General features: G+C 42.3%; 1 protein-coding gene across 1 annotated transcript in view; it reads right to left on the bottom strand.

Annotated features, from left to right (window-relative positions):
* NUMA1 (nuclear mitotic apparatus protein 1) overlaps window positions 1-22,430 on the bottom strand; it is a 3,180,433-nt gene that overhangs the window by 431,098 nt on the left and 2,726,905 nt on the right. Inside the window, exon 25 of the mRNA XM_044072777.1 lies at window positions 7,005-7,284. Within this exon, the coding sequence (XP_043928712.1) occupies window positions 7,005-7,284 (280 nt within the window). The remainder of the gene's footprint in view (window positions 1-7,004; window positions 7,285-22,430) is intronic.

Genomic DNA, 22,430 nt, shown 5'->3' with positions numbered 1-22,430 from the left:
AGTGGACTACCCAAGTGTAAGGACTGCAGCAATGTGAGATGAAGAATATCTTGGTGCTTTCCCTATATTTGTTTATAAGAAAGGGAATAACCTTAAGATGCTATTAGAAAGGAGACACAACCCTTTTTTTTTTCAAGACTAAAAGGAACATTTCCGTGTGGCACATGTAAATGGTGTAACTATGTAAAATCTGCTAACTTTTACTATTAGAGACAAGAAATACCATATTAATTTTAAATTTAATTGAGAGTCAAAGTCCATAGTGTACTTAGCTATTTGCGACTGCTGTCCAGCCTTCTACGTAGGAAAGACTGACCGAAAACTACGAGAAAGACTGTATGAGCATATATATGCCATAAGGAAAAATAAAGAAGATAACGCATTGGCTAAACATATAACCTTCTTCCCAGGTCACAGTTTTCATTTTTTAGTTATTGACCACATTCCTGTAGATGTAAGAGGAGGTCCTGTTGCTTTAAAACTAGAAGTCAGAAAACTCGAGTGGCAACTCACCCTAGACGCGTTCTCTAGACCTGGATTAAATGAGAACTGTAACAACCTGCGTGTTGAAATTAAAAAGTTCCCAGAGGTAAAAAAAATCTTTTACTGGTGTAATAGTAAAATCAAATGACAATCAAAAATATTTTTTAAACTATTTCCTTTAAGATAAACAGTTTAACAACATTCTTATTGACCTTTATGAAAAGGGAAATGTAAATATGAGCATCAATGTCAATTTTAATTTTATGGTCCATGGGTCACATTAATATGGATAGTAACCTATGTGACATGTTTTTCAAAAAACACAATAGGAAAATTATATAAAAAAACTTGATTATCATTAGGCTACTTTACCTAATAATAGCATTACTGGGTTTATATGCTCATGTTTTAACATATAATGTGTTTGAAATTTAAACAGTCAAAGTATATGCATTAACATCTTGCAAATGTTTTATTTATATTTTTATTTATTTAAAATGATTTTCAGGGATTAATGTAGAAATGTGTTTTAAAACTTTGTATACCTCAACTGTCAAATGCGAAGGAATTTTAACTTAATTGAAGTCATTATGACTTTTTAATGAACTGTTTTGGCGCCATTCAATGTTTAAAAGAAGGGCGTTTTAACTAATTAGTTTTTTCTGATGAAGTTGCTGTTAAACAGCAACGAAAACGTTTGTGGATTTAAAAATAAAACTTACGTTCAGCACAATTTTACCGTGACTGCAAGGACTTTTTAGACTACCCGTTTGTTTTCTTTTTACTAGTCTTGGTTTCATGTACTCTGTATCTGTCAGGCTTGGCCGGGGCAGGAGGCAGAGAGTCAGGGTTGAAACTGGATTCTAAATAAACATCCACAATGTCCAAAACAGGAGGGATGGCTAGAGGTCTGTGCTGGGGGAGTAAAAGAAACTCTGAGACTTTTCTTGGAATCAGAGTAATCCTGACCTTCCCAGTGGAAATGTTCCCTCATAGTGTGTAAAGTTTCCCCAAAAGAGTAATCTGGAGGGGAAGCTGAGGGAATAGAGTTCTCAGCATCATAATCTTCATAAGGAGAGAAGGAATAGTCTTGGTCTTCAGAGGAATCCGAAGAAATGGACAGTTGTTCAGAGGAAGCAGATTCTTCCTCTAGTCTGGGGGCCTTTTGTCAGGAGGAGGCTGGGAAGCCCTGATAAGAGAAATCAGATCTTCAGCCATCTTGAGCATCTTTTTCTTAGGCATAGGGCCTTGAACAGGAGACTGAAGTGAAGCCTTTTTCGATTTGGAAGGAATCTTCGATTTTGAAAATGTTTTGACTAAGAGTCGTCGGTCTGAAAACGCCTTCAGAAGGCGAAGGCGTTTCAGAAGTACAGGCGTCCTTGGAAGCTAAGTCGTCGGAAGGGCCTTAAGTAAAAGGCTGCGTAGGCCTAGTACATTCCGTCAAAATATCCGTAGCAGTCTCGGGTTTCTCAACTGTGGTAGTCAGAGGCTGCGTCGGAGCCTCACTGATAACCGGAGACCGGATCAACCGAGGCCTCGGAATCGGGCTTAGGCCTGGGCCGTCGATCCTTTTCCCTGCGCTTTTTGTGCACGCTGGTAGTCGGTAGCTCCGACGGCATGTTATAATTAAATTTTCTGCCAAAAAAGTGTTGTGCGAAATCAAACCGTCTTTTAATAGTACGTTTATTAAATCTAGCACAAAAACGACAAGTGACGTCGTGATCAGGGCCTAGGCAGGGTATACAATAAGAATGAAAATCCTTATGAGGTATTTGCTTCCCAGAAGAAATACAATTGTTAACTTTTTCTGACATCGGTCTGAGGCAAGAAAAGTTTCCCCAATGGGGTACTTAGCTTTATAGAAGACTTCGGGTCTGAAATTCGAATTCGAAAATCTCAGGAGTCGGCCGACCAGCACTTGTGAACTGCTTCTGCTTCGGGCACTGCGCGGCAAGAAAGACTGAAGAAAATGGCTTTGGTTGCTATATATGTACCCCTGGCGCACAGACATCAGGGATGAGGCGACAGCAACCGACGTCGGACCAAGACTTTGGAAATCCGGCCGACTGCAGGACCGCCTGACGACAGGATAACACAAAAGTGTGATGACTGCAGCAGGGTAACACGAACATCAAACTGCTACAAAATGCTGAAATATACTACTACACATCTACACAATGCTACACAGTTAAAACACTGCAGACAATAATAGTCACTCTCACCACACATGATGTAGATAGACAATGTCCAAAAAAGTAGTACATAGCTAGTGCAGTGTGACACTGACTAATAGTACAAGCAAAATGGAATGCTAATTTCAGTTAGGAAAATAGCAGCCAGAAAGTTAGTGATACAGACAGAGAATGAGAGAGTGTTTAGAAGAATAGAAGCAATAAAGCCTGAGTAGTAAATTAAGGATATGGTATAGAAGCAGAGAAGGAGTTGGAAAAGCCTTAGGATCTTGCAGTCTGACGGGTATTGAAATGTGACCGAAAGAAGAAGACCTGAACATTAGGCAGGCTTTATGCAGGAGCACAGCCATGTATTTTTGAGATTATTTTTTTAAAGGGGCTTTGAAATGGGTTAGTGCAGGCATAGACCTGGTAGCTTAGATGTAGTGAATTCCAAAGTATAGAGACAGAGTATGAATACAGAGAGTGACCAGGTTTTTCTTGTGGGTTTTGAGATAGCCAAGAGATTTTGTCTTCTGATCGTTAGGATCGATTTGGTGTGTAAGGTGTGACTAGACTGGTTAGTGCAGGGCAGGCAGTAGGCTTGAAAATGAGGTTGTGTAAGGTGGATAGCTGAATAAAGGCAAGTTGGTTGGGGAGTTCACGCCAGTTTAATTCTAAGGGTGGTTTACAGTGTTGTGTGTGATATTTAGAGTTTGTGGTAAACTTTGTTGTAGCACTGTTCCAACTTGCTTAGGGTACAATTTTGTAAGTTAATTAAGATAGGGGCACCATAAATAAGGGAGAGAAGTAAAAATGTTTTTTCAAGGGTAGTCTTGGTTGCTGCAGTAAAGAAATGTTTGTTTCTAGACAAGAGTCCAAGTTTTTGAAGAGTTTTCTTTAAAGCGTGCTGTATATGGGGGTCAAATGAAAGTTTGTCAATGATAACACCAAGAAGTTTGGTTTCCTTAACTGTTTCAATGAGTGTTATCACATGCAAGGATGCTGAAATGATCAGTGACGAGAGGTATTTTTGGGATGAAAGAGTACTAGTTTTGTCTTCTTTGGATTAAGAAACAGTTGGGCATTTCTTAGCCAGGATTCTACTGCAGTAAAGGACTACTCAGTTTTTGAAAGTAGTTCTGGTAGTGATCAAGCAGTGCAGATTATGGTGGAATCATAAGCGTACTGAATGAGAGTCCCAGGGTGAGAGGGGCAGTGTGAAGGCTGTCTGTGAAACTGTTGAATAGTAGGGGTCCTAGGATGGAGCCTTGGGGGACTCCAGTAGGGTTGTAGAGGAAGGGTGAGTGTTCATTCAACCATTTCTCTGCTTGTTTACGATCTTTGAAATAGCTCTGAAACCATTTTACTGTTATGTGAGAAGCCTAGGCTAGATAGTGTGTTCAAAAGTTAGGGGTGAGACACTGTCAAAGGCCTTGGGCAGATCAAGGAATACTGAGGCTGTACAGCATCCTGAATCTCTGGCCTTGCTCACATTGTCTGTAAAAGATAATAGGGCTGTAGCTGTGCTGTCTAGGTTGGAAGCCATGTTGGGTTTTGGTTAAAAGGTTGTTTTGCAATAGATATTGCATTACCTGCTGATGGATACCTCTCTCGAGAATTTTGGATATGAGTGACAAGATGGATATATGATGGAAATTGGAAGGATCAGAAGAGTTGCCTCCTTTGTGGATGGGGGTGATGCGAGATGGTTTCCATATAAGTACTTCTGATCTGGATAAAGACCTATTTATAAGGATACTGACTGGGTATGCGACTGAGTTAGCAGCCAGTTTGAGGTAGTATGGGGGGGGGGAGATTATGAGCAGAGTAGCAGTTTCTTAATGGTGTCAGTGGGTATGGGCTGAAATAAGAATGGGGTTTGTATGACGTGGTTGAGTAGGGGGGTTAGTTATGACAGTCAGAAGTAGCGGATGGTCTGGGTTTGGTGTCAGAATAGGTTGAAGTGTATGGGTGTCCAGCATTAGGGATGTAAGTTAAGTCTGAAATTGATTTTATGAAGCGTTTGTTATAGTTTTCGGCTATTTGTGATGAAGGGGTATCTGATGATAGGGTGTGCTCTCCATTTCTTCTAGGGTTAAGTAGAGAAGATATGGAATGCCAAAATTTACTGGGGTTGATTTTATGCTGGAGTTGAAGCCGGGAATAATAGGACTTCTTATCTATGTTGATTGGTGTTGTCATTTTGTTACACAGTATTTTGAAATTAACATGATTTTGTTCATTTTTGTTTTGTTTCCAGGTTGACCAGGCTAGGTCCCTTTGCTTCATCAGGTGTTTACATTCCTTAGAGAGCCATGGTGCCGAGTTCTTTTTGATTCTTTTCATATGAATGGGAGCTAGTGTATTAAGTATGTGAAGGAAGGTGTTATTAAAGGATAGTACAGCAGCATTAAGGGGTAGTTGTTTAAGGGCTGTCCAGTCTACTTCCTGTAGGCGATTGTTGAATTTATGCTGACAAAATTTAGCTGAGTTCCTAACCGATTTTATAGTGTGTACTCTTAGCTGTTGGGAGTTTGTTCTAAGGGAATAAGCTGGTAGATATTGCTCAGGAAGTCAGACAGTGTACCAGAAGAGGGGTAATTGGCAGGGTGGGATAGTAGAATCCAGCCTACGGTGGACTGGCAGGTAAGAGCTTTTTTGTATCTTGTTGGAGCACTGATAAGCTGAGAAAAAACATACAGGATTTATATTTGTGGGGGAGTTGGAAGCTATGGTTTGCCAATCTATATTTACGTCTCTTAAGATTGTTTCAAGGTTTGCTGTTTGGGATGTCCAGGATAAAACATTTTCCAACACTGATATATTGTTACCTGGTGGGATACATATTACTATACAAATTCTTTTTGATATATTGAGGTTCAAAAAGGAGATTAGTACCTCAACATTGCAAAAGGTGGGTATATTACTGGTGTAGGTTATTTTGAGCGTAGAGGGATATAGAAGTGCTACCCCTTCCCTTTTTTTTTTTTAGATCCATCTCTTACTGGTTACTGCAAAGTTTGGAGGTATTACTGAGTCTTTTACACTGGGGTGTAGCCATGTTTCTGTAAGGGCTAGTTAAGTCAGGTTTATTTTGATCAATCCAGGCATGCAATGAGGCTACTTTATTACATACACTATTAAGATTCAGCGTTAAGTATGTTTACATTTTTGGGGTTACTCTTGGTTAGGATTAGAAGGTGGAACAGGTTTAGGATGTATGTCTCCACATTTGAGTAGGTAGGTAATGAGGAAGGAGTACCATTGGAAGTGTTCTTTACCCCTAGGTGATGATAGTGGTGTCAAGTGTGGTTTTGTAGGAGGTGAGGAGGGCCAATATGTGGCTTGAATAATATGGGAGGATATAGGGGAAAAGCTGAGAGGAGATATGTAAGAAGCTGTGTTGTTTACTGTGGTGATGGTTGGAGGAGGTTGTTTATATGTATTGATGTGTGGGAGTAAACAATGATATAGCTGTAGTGAGGCTGAGAATTAAGAGTAAAGAAACTAGGCAGGTAAGGAGGAGCATGCTAACTGTGATAGTGGGTTTAACAGTACAAGTGGTATTTACGTGTTGGAATGTAATATCAGGTATAAACAGAGATTTTATCTAGTGATGTGTGCGCAGTTAAAGGTAAGGTTGGAAATATTTTCACTTCAGGGTGGGCTTTGACAATGTGGTTAAGTATTTTGCCCTGTGGTTTGTGATCAGGGGAGGTGGGGGGAGATGAGACTGGTCAGTAGTAACAATTATGGCACAATATTAGTTTGTGTGCATAATAGAAGAGAAGGTGGTAAGCCTGGAGTTAATGTAAGACAGTCTGAGGCAGTGATAGTATTGTGATGGTAAAATAGAGTAAGGTGCAAAGAATTACAGAAGGGGGGATGAGAATTCAAGATGATGGATGTAAGGTGAAGCAGGTAAGTTTGGTTAAATAAAAGTAGGCAAGGAAATATGGGGTAACACAGTGGTCAGGGGCATTAGGGGTAAGGGAGTAGCTCAACAGTCAGATCCAAGAATCCAGGAGAAAGTGGAAGAGTCAGATTAGAGGTTCAGATACGAGCACATTCATTGAGGAATGAATAACATCAGATTTAACGGTTTACACTTAGGCGTTCCCAAAACTACTAGACTATTGCCAGTTTTAGTACCATCTGAGAAAAACATATATATAAAAAAAGTTTTTACAATACACAGCTGCTTTCAATGTTTTTCGATACACTAAGATGGAATGGCCATTTATTAATGTCAAACTGCAAACAAAAATTTAATAAAAACTACAGAAAAGTATTTTATAATTTCCAGTCTTCAACTACTATGTCCTTCCCACTAATGTTTGTACTTACTGCTAGTGGTAGAGCTGGTAGATGTCCTTCCTGTATGGGAAAGTCTAGCTGAGCTGCGAGTAGGTGGGTGATATCCAGGCAAACTCAGCAATGCAGAATGGTCTTCAGAGATAGATCGTTGTGTTTCTGACAGAGACTCCTGGGAGGTACAACTAGCAATAGATGAGGCTGATGCCGCAGACCTCAAACGAGTCCCCTTAACATTCTTGGGCACATGACCAGACTGTGTGCTGAGGAAGGAAGAGTTGGCACTGTCTGGCTCAGTATCCACTGGTTCTTTCTACAAAAGAAAAATTCACATAGAGTGAATCTGCACTTGTTATCAAGAGAATAGAAGTTTAAAACAATAGCAAACTTTCTTCCACGGTTCCTCTTTTTCTTAAAGAACATGATCAAAGCGTCTACTTAACCATCAACATTGCCAGAGAATAGGCTGACTAAGCAACATCTTTTCAGCTGAGGAATATCACCACAAACAAAACAATATGGCAACTGCAACACTTTAAAATATCAACAGTACTGGCAATGAATAATGTATTCATTATATATTCTAGTTGTAGAATGCTCATTTTTTGTTACTCTGCATTTGTGTTCCAGTCCTTCTTGCAATCTAAACATGAGGCATTACCATTCCACCAACAGAAAAACCAAGCACCAAAATACAAACATGCAAAAAGTCTGCATTTTTTGCATTTTGAAGTGTCACATTTCTGGCAAACGAAATAATTTGTTTTCAAAGCAAAACAACAACATCACAATTAAATCTATTAAAAACAGTGAACACCACTGGTCAAAACTGACCTAGGACATACCTACCACACAGCATTCCAATCATCAACTATTACAAATAACTAAGCTGAATCATCATCAAACAAAAACTACAAAATGAAGCATTATATAAAAGCATTCCTTACTCAAATTAAATTGCTTGCTTTTTCTACAAAAGAAAAAGATATATAAAATTAGTAAAGAAAGCAGTTTCCCATTTAGCTAAATATTCCTTCTTAATTGTAAAGGAAAAAAGTATATCTGGAATCCCTTTCACTCTGTATCCTAAACCAAATGCTCTTGAAGGACTTGATGGAAATATTTCGAAATCATTTCTAGCAGGAAACTATGGCACTTCCCATACGGTTAAAACTGGTTAACCAACCCCCCCCCCCCCCCCCCCAAGAGAGAAAAGAGCAGATACCAGGATGGCCAAAGATCAAAGTATCCATCAGAAAACACTTTTTTTTTTTTTTTTTAAGAGAAACCTTTTGACTATAAGAAAGATACAACACCAAAACTTTTGTATGAAGGGCCAAAATTAAAAATTATGAGCCACATCAGTATCTTTGCTCCCACTGCCTTTGCACACATCAGAAATGCAGAAACCTGAACATCTATCACAGAGTCTGATAATCACCACATATAAAATTAGTACACTGTTCCCAAAGAATGAGAATAGAGATAAAACAGATTAGAAACTGCTTATGAAAGTGCAGTTATGTAAAGATGTCCTTCTGTTCACTGTTGCAGCATTCCTTACAATAGGGATCCCTTGCAAGCGTGGCCCAATGTCCGGCCAGCATGCCAAAGTCTTTAGGTTGCTAAGGGTACGTCATATGTATGCTCCCCATGTACAGCATAAAACAAAGGTGACATCCAGACGTACCATCCTCAGAATGAAAGTCCCAGTCGGAATGCCAGTCCAAAGATGAGAGAGGTAACCAAGCACATCCAGAAGGGAAAAGAACCAGGGGAGGAAGGAGGGAGTAAATACTGCAACAGTGAAGAGGAGGACATCTACAGTTATGATAAGATTTTACACACTTGTACCATGTCCTTCCATTTCACTGTTGTACTCCATACAACAGGGGGAGTGCAAAAGCTCAAGACGAGAGGAGGAGGAGAAAGGACCAGTAGAGCTCTCTACTAATCCATGAAGGATGGCCCTAGAAAAACAAGCTCTAGCCCTGGATATCACATTCAACTTAAACTGCTTGGTAAAAGTATGTACAGATGTCCAGGCAGATGTCTCAAGAAAAGTTAGTATCTAAACTCTTGAAAAAAAGTACCAGAAGAAGCCACAGCTCTAAGTCTAATCAGGAGGAGAAAGACTCTTGCCATGAAAACAAGACAAAATAGTTTGCCTGGAAATAGCAGATTCCAAAGATGCATGATGAATGGAAACAGAAAGCCAATAAGATTTGTGAAAAAAGCTCTGGTCTTATCCAAATAAAAAAGGAGTTGTCGATGCACATCCAAAGTGTGCAAACCATTCTAACTAGCAGACTGCGGAGAAGGTAAAAAGTGGGTAAATGAATAGACTGATTAAGAGACAACTCATTCACCACTTTGAGCATAAGAGAAGGATGTATGGTTGTGGGAAGCACCTAGATAAAATAAACACTGCTCATAACAGTCTTTATGGGGAATCTGCCTCCCACACTGGCATTTATCCTTTCTGGATGACAAGAACACCACAAGCAACAAAAACAAAGGGAAAAAGATAAAACCCCAATGGGACACTTACCTGAAAACAACTTAGTGAACCAGCAAATGAAACGAGCATTCAAACTGACAATCCAGATGTCACCTTTATGCCCTATGCTGTATGCGGGTACCATTACCAACCTAAAGGCTTTGGTACACTGGCTGGATGCCAGGCTGCCCTTGGAAGGGGACTTCTACTCTAAGGAATAATGCAACAGTGAAATGGAAGGACAAAAATATCTCTTCCCCCCATTTTCCTTTACAGATACAGAAGTCCATCTCAAAACCTTTTTACATTTCTCAAATTGACAAACTGCCAAATATGGGATACCTTTAGTGTCCTCTGGCCCAAATCAAGGTCTTTAGCAATAATTTCCCGACTGGAATTCTTATCACATTAAACTATATTTTTATGTGAAGAATGCTGGATTACATATCTAAACTGGATATGGTACCAGTACTTATGATCCAAACCAAAGGAATGGAAATTAATCGCCTTATCTTCTATAAAGCAAGTGATGTATAAAACACCAAGTTAATATGGGAATCCTTAAAAAATAATCGGTTCACATCAATCAGAATACATTTACATACATAATTAAATGCCTTGCAAGCAGATTCTAAATACTAACTTTTAACGATGCTTTTTAACGGGGAGTCCACAACAGTGCCAAATCAGGGGGTGCTACCCATAAAGTACAGCTGTGTACACTTACCATAAATGTAGATTTTAAGAGTGTATTCATTGTAGCAGTCCTCACATATGGGTTTATCCGGATCCCGGTAACCCTCAGTCGGCCCGAATACCAGAGTCCTTGGTATATGACGTCAGCTGCCGCCAGTTGTAAAACTGATGTCAGAACGTCAGGTATAAAGGGAGGCAGCCAACGTCATTTCCTCAGTTTTTCTTGCCTTAACTGTCAGGGGATCCCAAAAGAAGGCTAACCCAGGAAGGTAGCACCCTGGACACGTCATACAAATAATAAAGATATATAGTCTGTGCCTTAGAAAAAAAGGGGGAATGGAGGGTGGGAAACCAGGACTGCAACAATGAATACACTTGAACATCTACATTTAAGGTAAGTGTACACAACTGTACTATGTTCTTAGTGTTTCACTGTTGCAGTCCTCACATATGGGTTGAATCCTAAAGCCCAGGAAAAAAACAAAGGAGGGAGGAAGGATCACAGATTAAGGGTTGGTAAGAAGGCCCTGCAAAATTGCAGAAGCAAAACCAGCCTTGGATTTAGAAAACAAAGGTAGATTGTAATGTTTTGTGTAAATATGGACAGAAGACCAAGTAGCTGCTTCTAGAATGTCCTTAGTAGGCACACCTCTTAGACAGGCTGCTCTAGTAGAATGGGTCCTAATACTCTGAGGGGAAACTTCCCATGCTGCAGGTAACAAAAGTGAATACAATGAGCAATCCATTTGGAGATGGGTTGTTTTGTAATAGCTTTACCCTGAACCCTAGAAGCAAAACTAACCAACTGTTCAGATTTTCAAAAGGATTTAGTCCTAAGTAAAATCTCAGCTGTCTATGCACATCAAACGAGTGCAGAATCCTTTCCCCTTTATTTTGGGGATTACTGAAAAATGTCGGCAGGTGAACGGACTGGAAACTATCTTAGGCATAAAGGAGGGATTAGTTCTCAGAGAAACCTGATCTGTGTGAAAAATTATGAAAGGTTCTACTACCATCAGGGCTTACAGCTCGGATACTCTTCAAGCTGAAGTAATAGCCAAAAGGAAAGCAGTCTTTCAGGATAGAAACATCAAATTTGTAGAGGCAGCTGGTTCAAAGGGAGGCAGAATAAGTTTTTCCAGGACAAAATTAAGACCCCAAGCATGAGGAGGGGTTCTTCTGGGAGGTCCAAGATTACTAGCTCCCCTCAGGAAATGTTTCATCAAGGGGCGAGAAAAAATGGGTTGCTCAAAAGAACAATGAGCCAAAATTGCTGAAGCGTGAATTTCAATTGAAGAAAAGGAAAGGCCACCATTAAGCAATCCTGCTAGGTAGTCAAGAATGAAGGAAAGAGAAGGATGAGAAGAGTCCTCTCTTTTAGCCATCATCCAAGAGCAAAACCTCTTCCATTTATCTACATATGATTTTCTGATGCTAGGCCTACTGGCCTCATGAAGAACTTCAACCACCTGTTGGAAAGATTTAAAGTATTAACCAGGCAGTTAAATGCGGAGTTTGAAGATGAGGATGAAGGAACATTCCCCCTCCCTGAACCAACAGATCTGGTACCAGGGGAAGATGCCAAGGCTGAGCCTGGGAAAGGCTGCAAAGGAGGGAATTCCAATGCTGCCTGGACCAATGTGGTGCTATCAGAATTGCCTTTGTTTTTTCGTCCCATACCTTTAGTAGCACTCTGGGAAGAAGAGGCAAAGGAGGGAATGCATAAACAGAGATGTGTCCATGGGAAGGACAAAGCGTTCACCCTCCAAGCTTTGCTGTGAAACTCCATGGTGCAGAAGGTTGGAAGGAGATGATTGTTGAGTGAGGAGAAAAGATCCACTTGTGGGGTGCCCCAATGATAAGTGATGCAATGGAAAATGTCCTTGTTTAGTTGGCACTCGTGAGGATCCAGAACATGTCTGCTCAAATGATCCACCAAGGAGTTCAGCCTCCCTGGAAGATACTGGGCTATTAGATGTAAGCCCATGGATGCTGGTATGGACCATAGTCTCATACTTTGTCTGCACAAGTGGTAAGAGCGAGTCCCCCCTTGCTTGCTGATGTACCACATGACTGTGGTATTGTCTGTCCTGATGAACAGAGTCCCAGGACAGAGTAGGTCCTTGAAAGCCAACAAGACCTGCTGCACTGCCATCAATTCATTTAAAGTTTATGTGCAGATGAATCTGCTGGGTGCTCCAAGTCCCCTGTATGCCCCTGATTTCCAGATGAGTCCCCCATGCAACATCTGAGGCGTCTGTGGTGAGAGTCTGGCTGGCAGGCAGTGGGCAGAAAGGCAGACCCCTGTTCTGAGAAAGTACAGTTGTGTACACTTACCATAAATATAGATGTTAGTGTATTCACTGTTGTAATCATCACTTTAGGGTTATCTGCTTGCAGTAGCCCTCAGTTGGCCTGATTATCAAAGTCTTGCATCCTGCGTCGGTTGCAGTCTTTTCTTCCGTGACTTCAGGTATTCGGGGGGTATAAAGCATGCAGCTGACGCAATTACATCAGTTTTTCTTGCTCCAGATGTCAGGTGCCCCCTAATGGGAAGCAATTAAAAAAAAAAAAAAAAAAAAAAAAAGCAAGCTCTCTCTTCTCTATATATAGATATATATATATAGATATATACACACACATATACACATATATACACACACACAAGGTTACACCTCCAACAAAAAAGCAAATACACCAAAAAACTTTTAAGCATAGTAAAGGAGAGTAAAGGTATAGCCAAAAGAAGTCACACAGTGAAGACACTCGAACATCTACACTTATGGTAAGTGTACACAACTGTACTACAGTCTTCATGTTTCACTGTTGCAGTCATCACATTTGGATAGATTCCCAAAGCTAAAAATGGGAGGTGGCATTTATATAGCATTAGGACCAGCTCTACAAGACTGCAGTGGCAAAGCCAGCTCTGGATTTAGTGAAAATTGGTAAATGGCAATGCTTAGTGAAAGTATGAACAGAACTCCAGGTAGTAGCTTCTAGAATGTCCCTGGGAGGTACACCTCTGAGAAAGGCTGTAGAGGTAGATGCAGCCCTGGTTGAATGGGGTCTAATTCCCTGTGGGATAGGTAATCCATGGTGCTTATAGCAGAAATGAATGTAATGGCCTATCCATTTAGAAATGGTTTGCTTTGAAATAGCCTTCCCCTCTGCCCCTGCAGCAAATGCCACCAGCACTTGTTCAGATTTCCTTTGAGGTTTAATCCTGTCCAAGTAAAATCTGAGCTGTCTGTGCACATCTAAGGAGTGCAGTATCCGTTCCCCTTTGTTCTGTGAATTAGAAAAGAAGGTTGGCAAATGAATGGACTGATTAAGAGCCACACTGGATACCACCCTTGGGCATGAAAGAGGGATTGGTCCTGAGGGACACCCTGTCTGCATAAAAGATGATGAAAGGCTTCACTGCCATAAGGGTCTGTAATTCAGATACGCTTCTTGCTGAAGGGACTGCTAAAAGGAAAGCTGTTTTCCAAGAAAGGAATTTCAACTCTGCAGTTGCAGCTGGCTCAAAAGGTGGAAGAGTGAGTTTTACCAATACAAAATTAAGGTCTCAGGCTGGAGTTGAGGCTCTCCTGGGTGGTATTAAGTTTTTTGGCCCCTCTGAGGAACTGCTAGAGCAGTGGGTGAGAAAAGAGGGGTGGTTCTGTGTTGTAATGAGCTGAAATGGCTGAAGTGTGAATTTTGATGGAGGAAAAGGAAAGGCCCTTGTGAAGCATCGCAGTTAAGTATTGACGAATATGAGGTAAATTGGGCGCTGCTGTGGCCATCCCTTGAGTTTGGTTCCAGGCATAGAATATTTTCCATTTTTCAGCATAAGATTTTCTAGTACTATGCCTCCTTGCCTCCAAAATTACATCTAACACTTGTTGTTTACTGAGGGATGGTAACGGAGAGATTAGGTAATTAGCCAGGCTTCCAGGGTCAGGGTTTGAAGCTGGGAGTGCAGAATCTCTCTCCTGCTGAGACAGCAGGGTAGGGGTCTGAGGTAGGTGCCATGGGGCCAGCTGTGACACAATGCACAAGAGGGGGTACCAGTGATGGCATGGCCAATCTGGTGCAATCAGTATCATCCTTGGTTTGTCCCGTTTGATCTTTAGTAGTACTTTGCAGAGGAGAGGCAGAGGAGGAAAGGCATAAACTGATAGATTTTTTCCAGCTGAAGGACAGAGTATCCACTTTCCAAGCTTGTTTGTGGGGAGTCCTTGTGCAGAATTTGCCCAATTGGTGGTTCTGGGGGAGGCAAACGGGTCTATATCTGGGATCCTCCATTTGTTGATCAACATGTTGAAAATCTTTAGTTCCAGTTTCCCCTCGTGTGGGTCCATGAGATATCTGCTTAGTTTGTCTGCCAGTGTATTTAGTTTTCCTGGCAAGAATTGAGCCTGTAGATGAACTTGGTAGCTCAAGGCTGTGTTCCACAGAGCCATGGCTAGTCTGCAGAGGGGGGTAAAAATGGGTACCCCCCTGCTTGTTTATATACCACATAACAGTGGTGTTGTCCGTCCTTACCATCAATTGTCCTGGAAGAATGTGGTCCTTGAAGGCTGTCAGAGCATTCTGTACAGCTAACATTTCTTTTTGATTGATATGCAGGTGCATTTGACTTGGGTTCCATTTGCCCTGAATGCACTTCCCTGCCAGGTGCGCCCCTATGCATAGTCTGAAGTGTCTGTTAGGGTTTGAGCGGCAGGGGGTAGAGTGAAAGGTAGTCCCTTGTTTTGGTGGCAGGCCTCTGCCCACCAAAGGAATTCTAACCGTAGGTAAGGTATGATAGGAATCATTGTTTCTAGATCCTGAGAATGTTGATACCATTGTACTTTCCTCATATGTAGTCTTGCATATGGAATTAGTAGAATGCATGAGGCCATGAACCCCAAGGCATGCAGTATGTGCCTTGCAGATAGCAGGGCTTTTGTGGCCACTAGTTTGAAATAAGTTGTCAAATGAATTTGTTTCTATGGTGTGCGGGGAAGCCATCTGTGAAGTTGTGTTCAAGCTTACTCCCAGGAATATAATTTGTTGACAGGGTACCAGCTGTGATTTATTTTAGTTTATGGTGTACCCCAGACAAGTTAACACCTTTTGTACAAATGTCAGATGATTCAGAAGTATGTCTTGGCTTTCTGCCTGAATTAGACAATCATCCAGGTATGGGTATATTTGAATATTTCTTTGCCTGCAAAATGCAATGACTGGAGCTAGGCACTTTGCGAATACCCTGGGCGCAGTAGATGAGCCAAAGGGCAGTGCAGAGAACTGATAGTGCATGCAGCCTGCTTTGAAGCATAGGTATTTTCTGCAAGATTCCCTGATTGAGATGTGCAGGTAGGCTTCCTTTAAATCCAGTGTTGCTAACCAGGCATCTTTGCCTATCATAGGAAACAAATTGTGAAAAGTTAGCATCTTGAATTTTGGAATCACCAAAAAAGTGTTTAGGATGGACAGGTTCCAGGATGTGTTGTCTTATCTGGGTACCAGGAAAAGTCTTGAGTAGAAACCTTGTCCCTTTTCCTCTTCTGGTACTGTCTGAATACCCTTTAATCTTAAGTACTTGCTTTTGAGCCTCTGCCCACTGATTTGGGGGGAGATGTGGCCAACCGTTTGAGATTGGTAACATGTGGAAGTGAAATCTGTATCCTTGGGAAACTGTTTAAAACCAATTTGTCCTGGGTAACGAGTTCCCAATTGTTTTTTTGCTTGCAGAGCAATATTTCCCCCTAAAGGAGCAGTCAGTTGAGAAGTGCTTGGAAGTTTTAAAGTTAAGTCATTGAGACAGCTTACCATAGGGGGGAGTCTTACTACTCCCTGATTTGGAAATAGGAGCCTCCCACTGCTTAGTCCTGTGCGTACCCTGGGACTGAAGCCTGGGTGTTCTGCTGGTTCTGGGTTTGAACTAATAAGGCCTGGAAAGGCAGGAAATGACCAATTTTTTGAGGGCCAATGCCTACTAAATCTAGGAGGCTGCACTTGTAAAAAATCATTAACAGTTTGCATAGATTTAGCTTTTTCCTCCATCTTTTTAAGAACTACTTCTGCTTTGTTGCCAAAAAGGTGGTCCTGATTTAAGGGAGCATCCAGCAATTTAGTTTTAACATGATCTGGCAAAGATTGCTCCTTAAGCCAAGCATGCCTTCTAAGTACAGACCCAGTGACAGCAGCCCTGCAAGATGCCTCTAGTGAATCAAAACCACATTGCAAAGTATGTTTTCCAACCTGTCCAGCAGAATGCATTAAATCCTGTAAATCCTTATTTTCAGCACAATCAGGAATCAACATCATTTTCTGTTTAAGCAATCCAATAATATGCTGTTGATACTTTAACATATGAAACTGGCAATTTAAGGCCCAGATGGCCAAGGCTGAAGAAAGTACAGTTTTGTACCTACCATAAATGTAGATGTTCGAGTGCTAATACAGCTGCATCACATATGGGTTTCTCTGCCGTCAGGCGGTCCCTCGGTCGGCCGAATTCCAAAGTCTAGGTCCGGCATCGGTTGTTGTCGCTTTCTTTCCTGACGTCAGTGAGGCAGGACTATATAAGACACAGCCAACGCCATTTTCTTCAGTCTTTTCTTGCCCCAGATGTCAGGTACCCCCAGAAGGAAGGCAATACATAAATTAAATTTATATACATGAATGCAATATAATCAAAAAACAGTAGTTGCAAGCAAAGATACCATAGAAGGATAACCCCATCAGGTTGTATGAAGAGGGGTTAGAGCCTAGGTCTTTACCCAGAGGGGTAGGAGGGAGGGAAACCTGTGCTGCAGCTGTATTAGCACTCTAACATCTACATTTATGGTAGGTACAAAACTGTACTATGTTCATCGTGCATACAGCTGCAGTAATCACATATGGGTAGAATCCCAAAGCTACACTCAGGGTGGTAGGCACTAGGTGGAACTGGGATGAGCCAGGATGCCCTGCAACACAGCAGTGGCAAAGCCTGCTCTAGTTTTGGAATATAAAGGCAGGTGGTAGTGGTAGTGTTTAGTGAAGGTATGCACAGAACTCCAAGTGGCTGCCTCCAAAATATCTTTCGTAGGAACTCCTCTGAGGAAGGCTGTAGAGGTAGCTGTGGCCCTGGTGGAGTGGGATCTGATGCCTGTAGGGACAGATTTTCCATGATAGGAGTAACAAAACCGTATGCAATGGCCTATCCATTTTGAAATTGTCTGTTTGGTAACTGGCTTCCCTTGGGCTCCTACAGCATAGGACACAAAGAGTTCTGATTTCCTGAATGGCTTTGTTCTCTCCAAGTAATAACGTAGCTGTCTATGGATGTCTAAGGAGTGTAGGAGCCTTTCCCCTTTGTTTTGAGGATTGGGGTAAAAGGTAGGTAAGTGTATGGCTTGATTTAAAGCTACCCTGGATACCACTTTAGGCATAAAGGATGGATTGGTTTGAAGGGAAACCCTATCCTGATGGAAGATGAGAAAGGGCTGCACAGCCATGAGGGCTTGTAGTTCCGATACTCTACGGGCTGAAGTAATGGCCAGAAGGAATGCTGTTTTCCAGGACAAGTATTGCAAATCTGTTCAGGCAGCCGGCTCAAAAGGAGGCAATGTTCATTTTTCTAGAATGTAATTAAGATCCCAGGCTGGAATTGGTTGCTTCCTTGGTGGTCTTATATTCTTAGCCCCTCTGAGGAACTGTCTTAAGAGTGGGTGAGAGAATAAGGGTGGATCTGTGTTGAATTCTGCAGAAATGGCTGAGGCATGGATTTTTATAGAGGAAAATGAAAGTCCACTGTTCAGCAGCTCCGCTAGATACAGTAAAACCTGAGGCAAATTCAGTTTTTTAGGGTCCTGGCCTTTTTTCTCATTCCAAGAGCAAAACCGCTTCCACTTTGCGGAGTAAGCCTTTCTAGTAGATGGCCGCCTGGCTTCCAAAATGACATCCTGCACCTCTTTGGGGAGTATAGTCTGTTGTGGTAACAAGGGATTTTCCATGCAGCGAGATTGAGTGTTTTCAGCTGACTGTGAAGAGTTTTGTAGCTGTGCTGAGTCAGCAGAAGAGGCATTAGAGGTAGGTGCCAGGGAGGAGTATGTGTTAGGCTCCTCAGGAGTGGGTACCAGTGTTGTCTTGGCCAGTCTGGAGCAATCAGTATCATCTTCGGTTTGTCTATTCTTGCTTTCAAGAGCACCTTGGGCAGAAGAGGCAGAGGTGGGAAAGCGTAAACTGTCCATGCTGTCCAACTGAATGAAAGGGCGTCCACTCTCCAGGCCTTTGGATGAAAGGTCCTTGAACAAAACTTTTCCAAATGATGATTCCTGTGGGAGGCGAAGAGATCTATGTCTGGCCTCCCCCACACTTGGATTATCTTTGTAAACACTTGAGGATGCAACTTCCATTCGTGTGGATCTGTCATATTTCTGCTTCGATTGTCTGCCAGCGTGTTTTCCAAGCCTGGCAAGAACTGTGCTTGAAGTTCGATTTGCCATTCCAGAGCCAAGTTCCAAAGTGTCATGGCTAGTCTACACAGGGGGTATGAATGTGTTCCTCCTTGTTTATGTACCACATTACTGTGGTGTTGTCTGTTCTTATCAATAATTGTCCTGGATGCAGGAGGTCCTTGAAAGCTGTAACTGCATTTATCACTGCTAGCATTTCTTTTTGATTGATGTGCAGGTGCCTTTCCTTTTGGGACCATTTGCCCTGAATGCACCTGCCTGTCATGTGCGCCCCCCAGGCGTAATCTGAGGCATCTGTTGTGATGACTTGATTTGCTTGAGGCTTGCAGAATGGGAGACCTGCGTTTGTATGACATGCTTGGGCCCACCACAGAAATTCCTTTTTCAAACATGAAATTATTGGTATTATTGTTTCCAAACTGTGGCTGTGTTGAGACCATAGGTTTTTTAGGTACCATTGAAGTTTCCTCAAATGAAACTTTGCACATGGGATTAAAAGAATGTAAGATGCCATGAAGCCCAGAGCCTGCAGGATTTTCCTTGCAGTAAGCCTGGTACAAATTGCTAGTGTTTTGAAGTACTGAGTTAGTTGCCCCTGTTTTTCTGCCGTAAGATAGGCCATCTGGGTGTTTGTGTCCAAGTTGGCACCCAGGAAAGTTATTTTCTGAGATGGTGTTGGCCTGGATTTCTCTTTGTTGATTGTGTATCCCAGAGAATTCAGTAACCGTGTTGCATAAGCCAGATGTTCCAGAAATAGAAGTTATGTTCTTACCATAACGTTCCATGTTAGTTGTCGTCTTCTCGCCTTCTTCTTGCTGGATGGGTTCGGAGCCGACCTCGGCTCCGACTCGGCCACTCTAAAAGCTCGAGAGTTGGTTCCACCGGCTCGAGGCTCCCCTTATATCCCACAATGCTAGGCGAGAGTTACCTCAGATCTCGTTTGTAAGCTAACCCCAGCTTATAAAAGTAACAGAATAACTCTAAACAGAGTCCACCTCTAACAACAGGAAGAAAGAAGGGTGACCTACATCCTGAACCAGGAAATATGCACTACAGCATATGCCTAAGAAAGAGGTGGTAGAAGAGAGGTCACAATCAACTCCTCTAGGTCTGTCCAGGCCAGGGGGAAGGAGGGTGGGACGCAAGAAGAAGGCGAGAAGAAGACAACTAACATGGAACGTTATGGTAAGAACATAACTTCTATATGTTAAGTTGTCTATCTCGCCTTCATTCTTGCTGGATGGGACCGCGTCCCTAGCACCTTGTCCCGGGTGGCCTAACGGAACAGACTCCTGAGAACAGTGGAACCAAAGTTAGCTCTATGCCTAGAAGCTAAGTCCAACTTATAATGAGAAATGAAAGTGTGAGGAGTAGCCCAAGTAGCCGCTGCACAAATGGTGTCAATAGGCAGTCTGTCTTGGAAGGCTAAAGAAGTAGCCAAAGTTCTGGTGGAATGGGCCTTAGGTTTATTAGGCAGTTTTTGGTGTCTAATTTCATATACAAGGGAAATCAAAGATGTTAGCCATCTGGATAATGATACCTTTGAAACTGAAAGTCCCTTTCTGCTTTCCGCATAGGAGACAAACAGTTGATCGGATTTTCTGAATTGTTTTGTTCTATCCAAGTAGTACCTCAATTGACGATGAACATCCAGGCAGTGTAATTTTTGTTCAGACCTATTGGAATATTCTGGAAAAAAGACAGGGAGATCAATGCTTTGATTTAGATTTGACGTCGAGACCACCTTAGGCAAAAAGGACGGGTTAGTTCGTAAGGATACTCTGTCCTTATGAAACAAAAGATAAGGAGGTCGACAGCTGAGTGCTTGAAGCTCTGAAACTCTTCTAGCTGAAGTAATAGCTACCAGAAAAAGAGTCGTCCATGATAGCAATTTTAAAGAACAGGAGACTGCAGGTTCGAAAGGGGGAAGAATCAAAGAAGCAAGTACTAAATTTAGGTCCCAAGGAGAAGGAGGATTTCTTATAGGAGGTCTGAGAAGAAAAACTCCTTTCAAAAAGGCTTTGCAAAGCTTGTGGGGCATTAAGGCAGATTCAGAAATACCCACATGAAAGTTAGAAATAGCTGCCAATTGAACTTTAAGAGTAGAGGGAGATGAACCTGCATGGAAGAGTTCAGCTAGAAATTCAAGGACTAATTGGATGGAAGCAGTGAAAGGATCTATGTCCTTTCCTTGAGCCCAACATGTGAAGCGTTTCCACTTACTCAAATAAATCTTCCGAGTGGAAGATTTATGGGAAGCTATCAAAATATCTCGAACGGAGTGAGATAATTGAGGAAGCCTGGCTAAGGTTGGAACTGGAGGAACCAAGCAGAGAGGGAAGGGAGCGATGAAACTGACCCGACTGATGGATCAAAAGATCTGGAACTAGGTCCAGATTCCACGGTCGCTCCAAAAGAAATCGATGCAGAAAGGGGAACCACACCTGTCGAGGCCAGTAAGGAGCAATGAGGATCAATGAGGCCTTCTGAGCGATAGCTTTCTGTATCACTTGAGAGATTAGTGGGAAGGGAGGAAATGCATACAGAAGTCCCCGGGGCCAAACTTGGACTAGAGCGTCTCTGCTGGGTTGGCCTGGTAAAGGGAATAGAGTGAAATATTCTCTGCACTTGCTGTTTTGGGGAGTAGCAAAAGATCGCAGCAAGGCTGACCCCACTTGAGGAAAATTTCTCTCACAACAGAGTCTTTCAGAGACCACTCGTGAGGCATGAGGATAGCTCTGCTCAACTTGTCCGCAATTTGATTGGACTTCCCGGGGATGTGCGTTGCTATCAGAAACCGCTGAGAAGAAATCGCCCATTGCCACAATCTGAGTGCTTCTCGACACAGGGGGTATGACCTAGTTCCGCCTTGTTTGTTGATGTACCACACTACAGACATATTGTCTGTCTGGATTGCAATCGTTCCCAAGGGAAGAGAGTCTCGAAGGGCTTGCAACGCTAAAAGCACTGCTCTCATCTCCAGAACATTTATGTGCAAGTGGCATTCGTTTGGTTGCCATGTGCCCTGGACCGTCCTGCCCTGATAATGCCCCCCCCCACCCGATCAGGGAGGCATCCGTTGGCAGAGTAGCAACCGGGGGGGGTGGAACAAAGGGTCTTCCCAACAAGAGCTGAGGGGAAGACATCCACCACATGAGATGATTTTGCACGCTTGCGTGATCATAATGGTGTGAGACATTGGAAGTTGCTGGTATGACCATTGAGTAAAGAGCATCCATTGAAGGATCCGCATGTGGAATCTGGCTAATGGAAGCAGAGGTATGGCCGCCATAATTCCCAACACTTTCAGAACTAACCTGGCTTTGATTCTGTTGTTGTTGAAAAGGAGTGAGACCAGTTTGTGAATGTCTGTTATTCTCTGATGTGTTAGTCTCGCAGACATGTTTACTGTGTCTAGATTTGCGCCTATGAAAGTAATAACACGACAAGGCGACAAAACAGACTTTTCGCAATTTATTGAAATGCCTAACTTTTGACAAATGCGAAAAGTGTAATCCCTGGCCATCAGAAGATGCTTGGTGGGAGCTGTGAGGAGCCAGTCATCCAAATATGGAAACACCTGGAATCCTTGTCGTCTCAGGTGAAAAGCTACCACTGCCATGCATTTGGTAAACACCCGGGGGGCAGTGGTGAGACCAAAGGGCAGGGCCCTGAACTGAAAATGACTGGTTCCCAGCCTGAAGCGGAGGAATCTTCTGGAGCGTCTGTTCATTTTTATGTGATAGTATGCATCCTGAAGGTCTATAGAGCACATCCAGTTTCCTTTGCCCAAAAGGGGAAGGATGGATTGCAGCGTGACCATCCGAA

This window comes from Protopterus annectens, chromosome 5.part1, assembly GCF_019279795.1.
Source record: "Protopterus annectens isolate FY-2018-M chromosome 5.part1, PAN1.0, whole genome shotgun sequence".
In the NCBI taxonomy this organism is placed as follows: domain Eukaryota; kingdom Metazoa; phylum Chordata; order Ceratodontiformes; family Protopteridae; genus Protopterus; species Protopterus annectens.
This window is presented reverse-complemented; position numbering and strand designations above follow the sequence as displayed.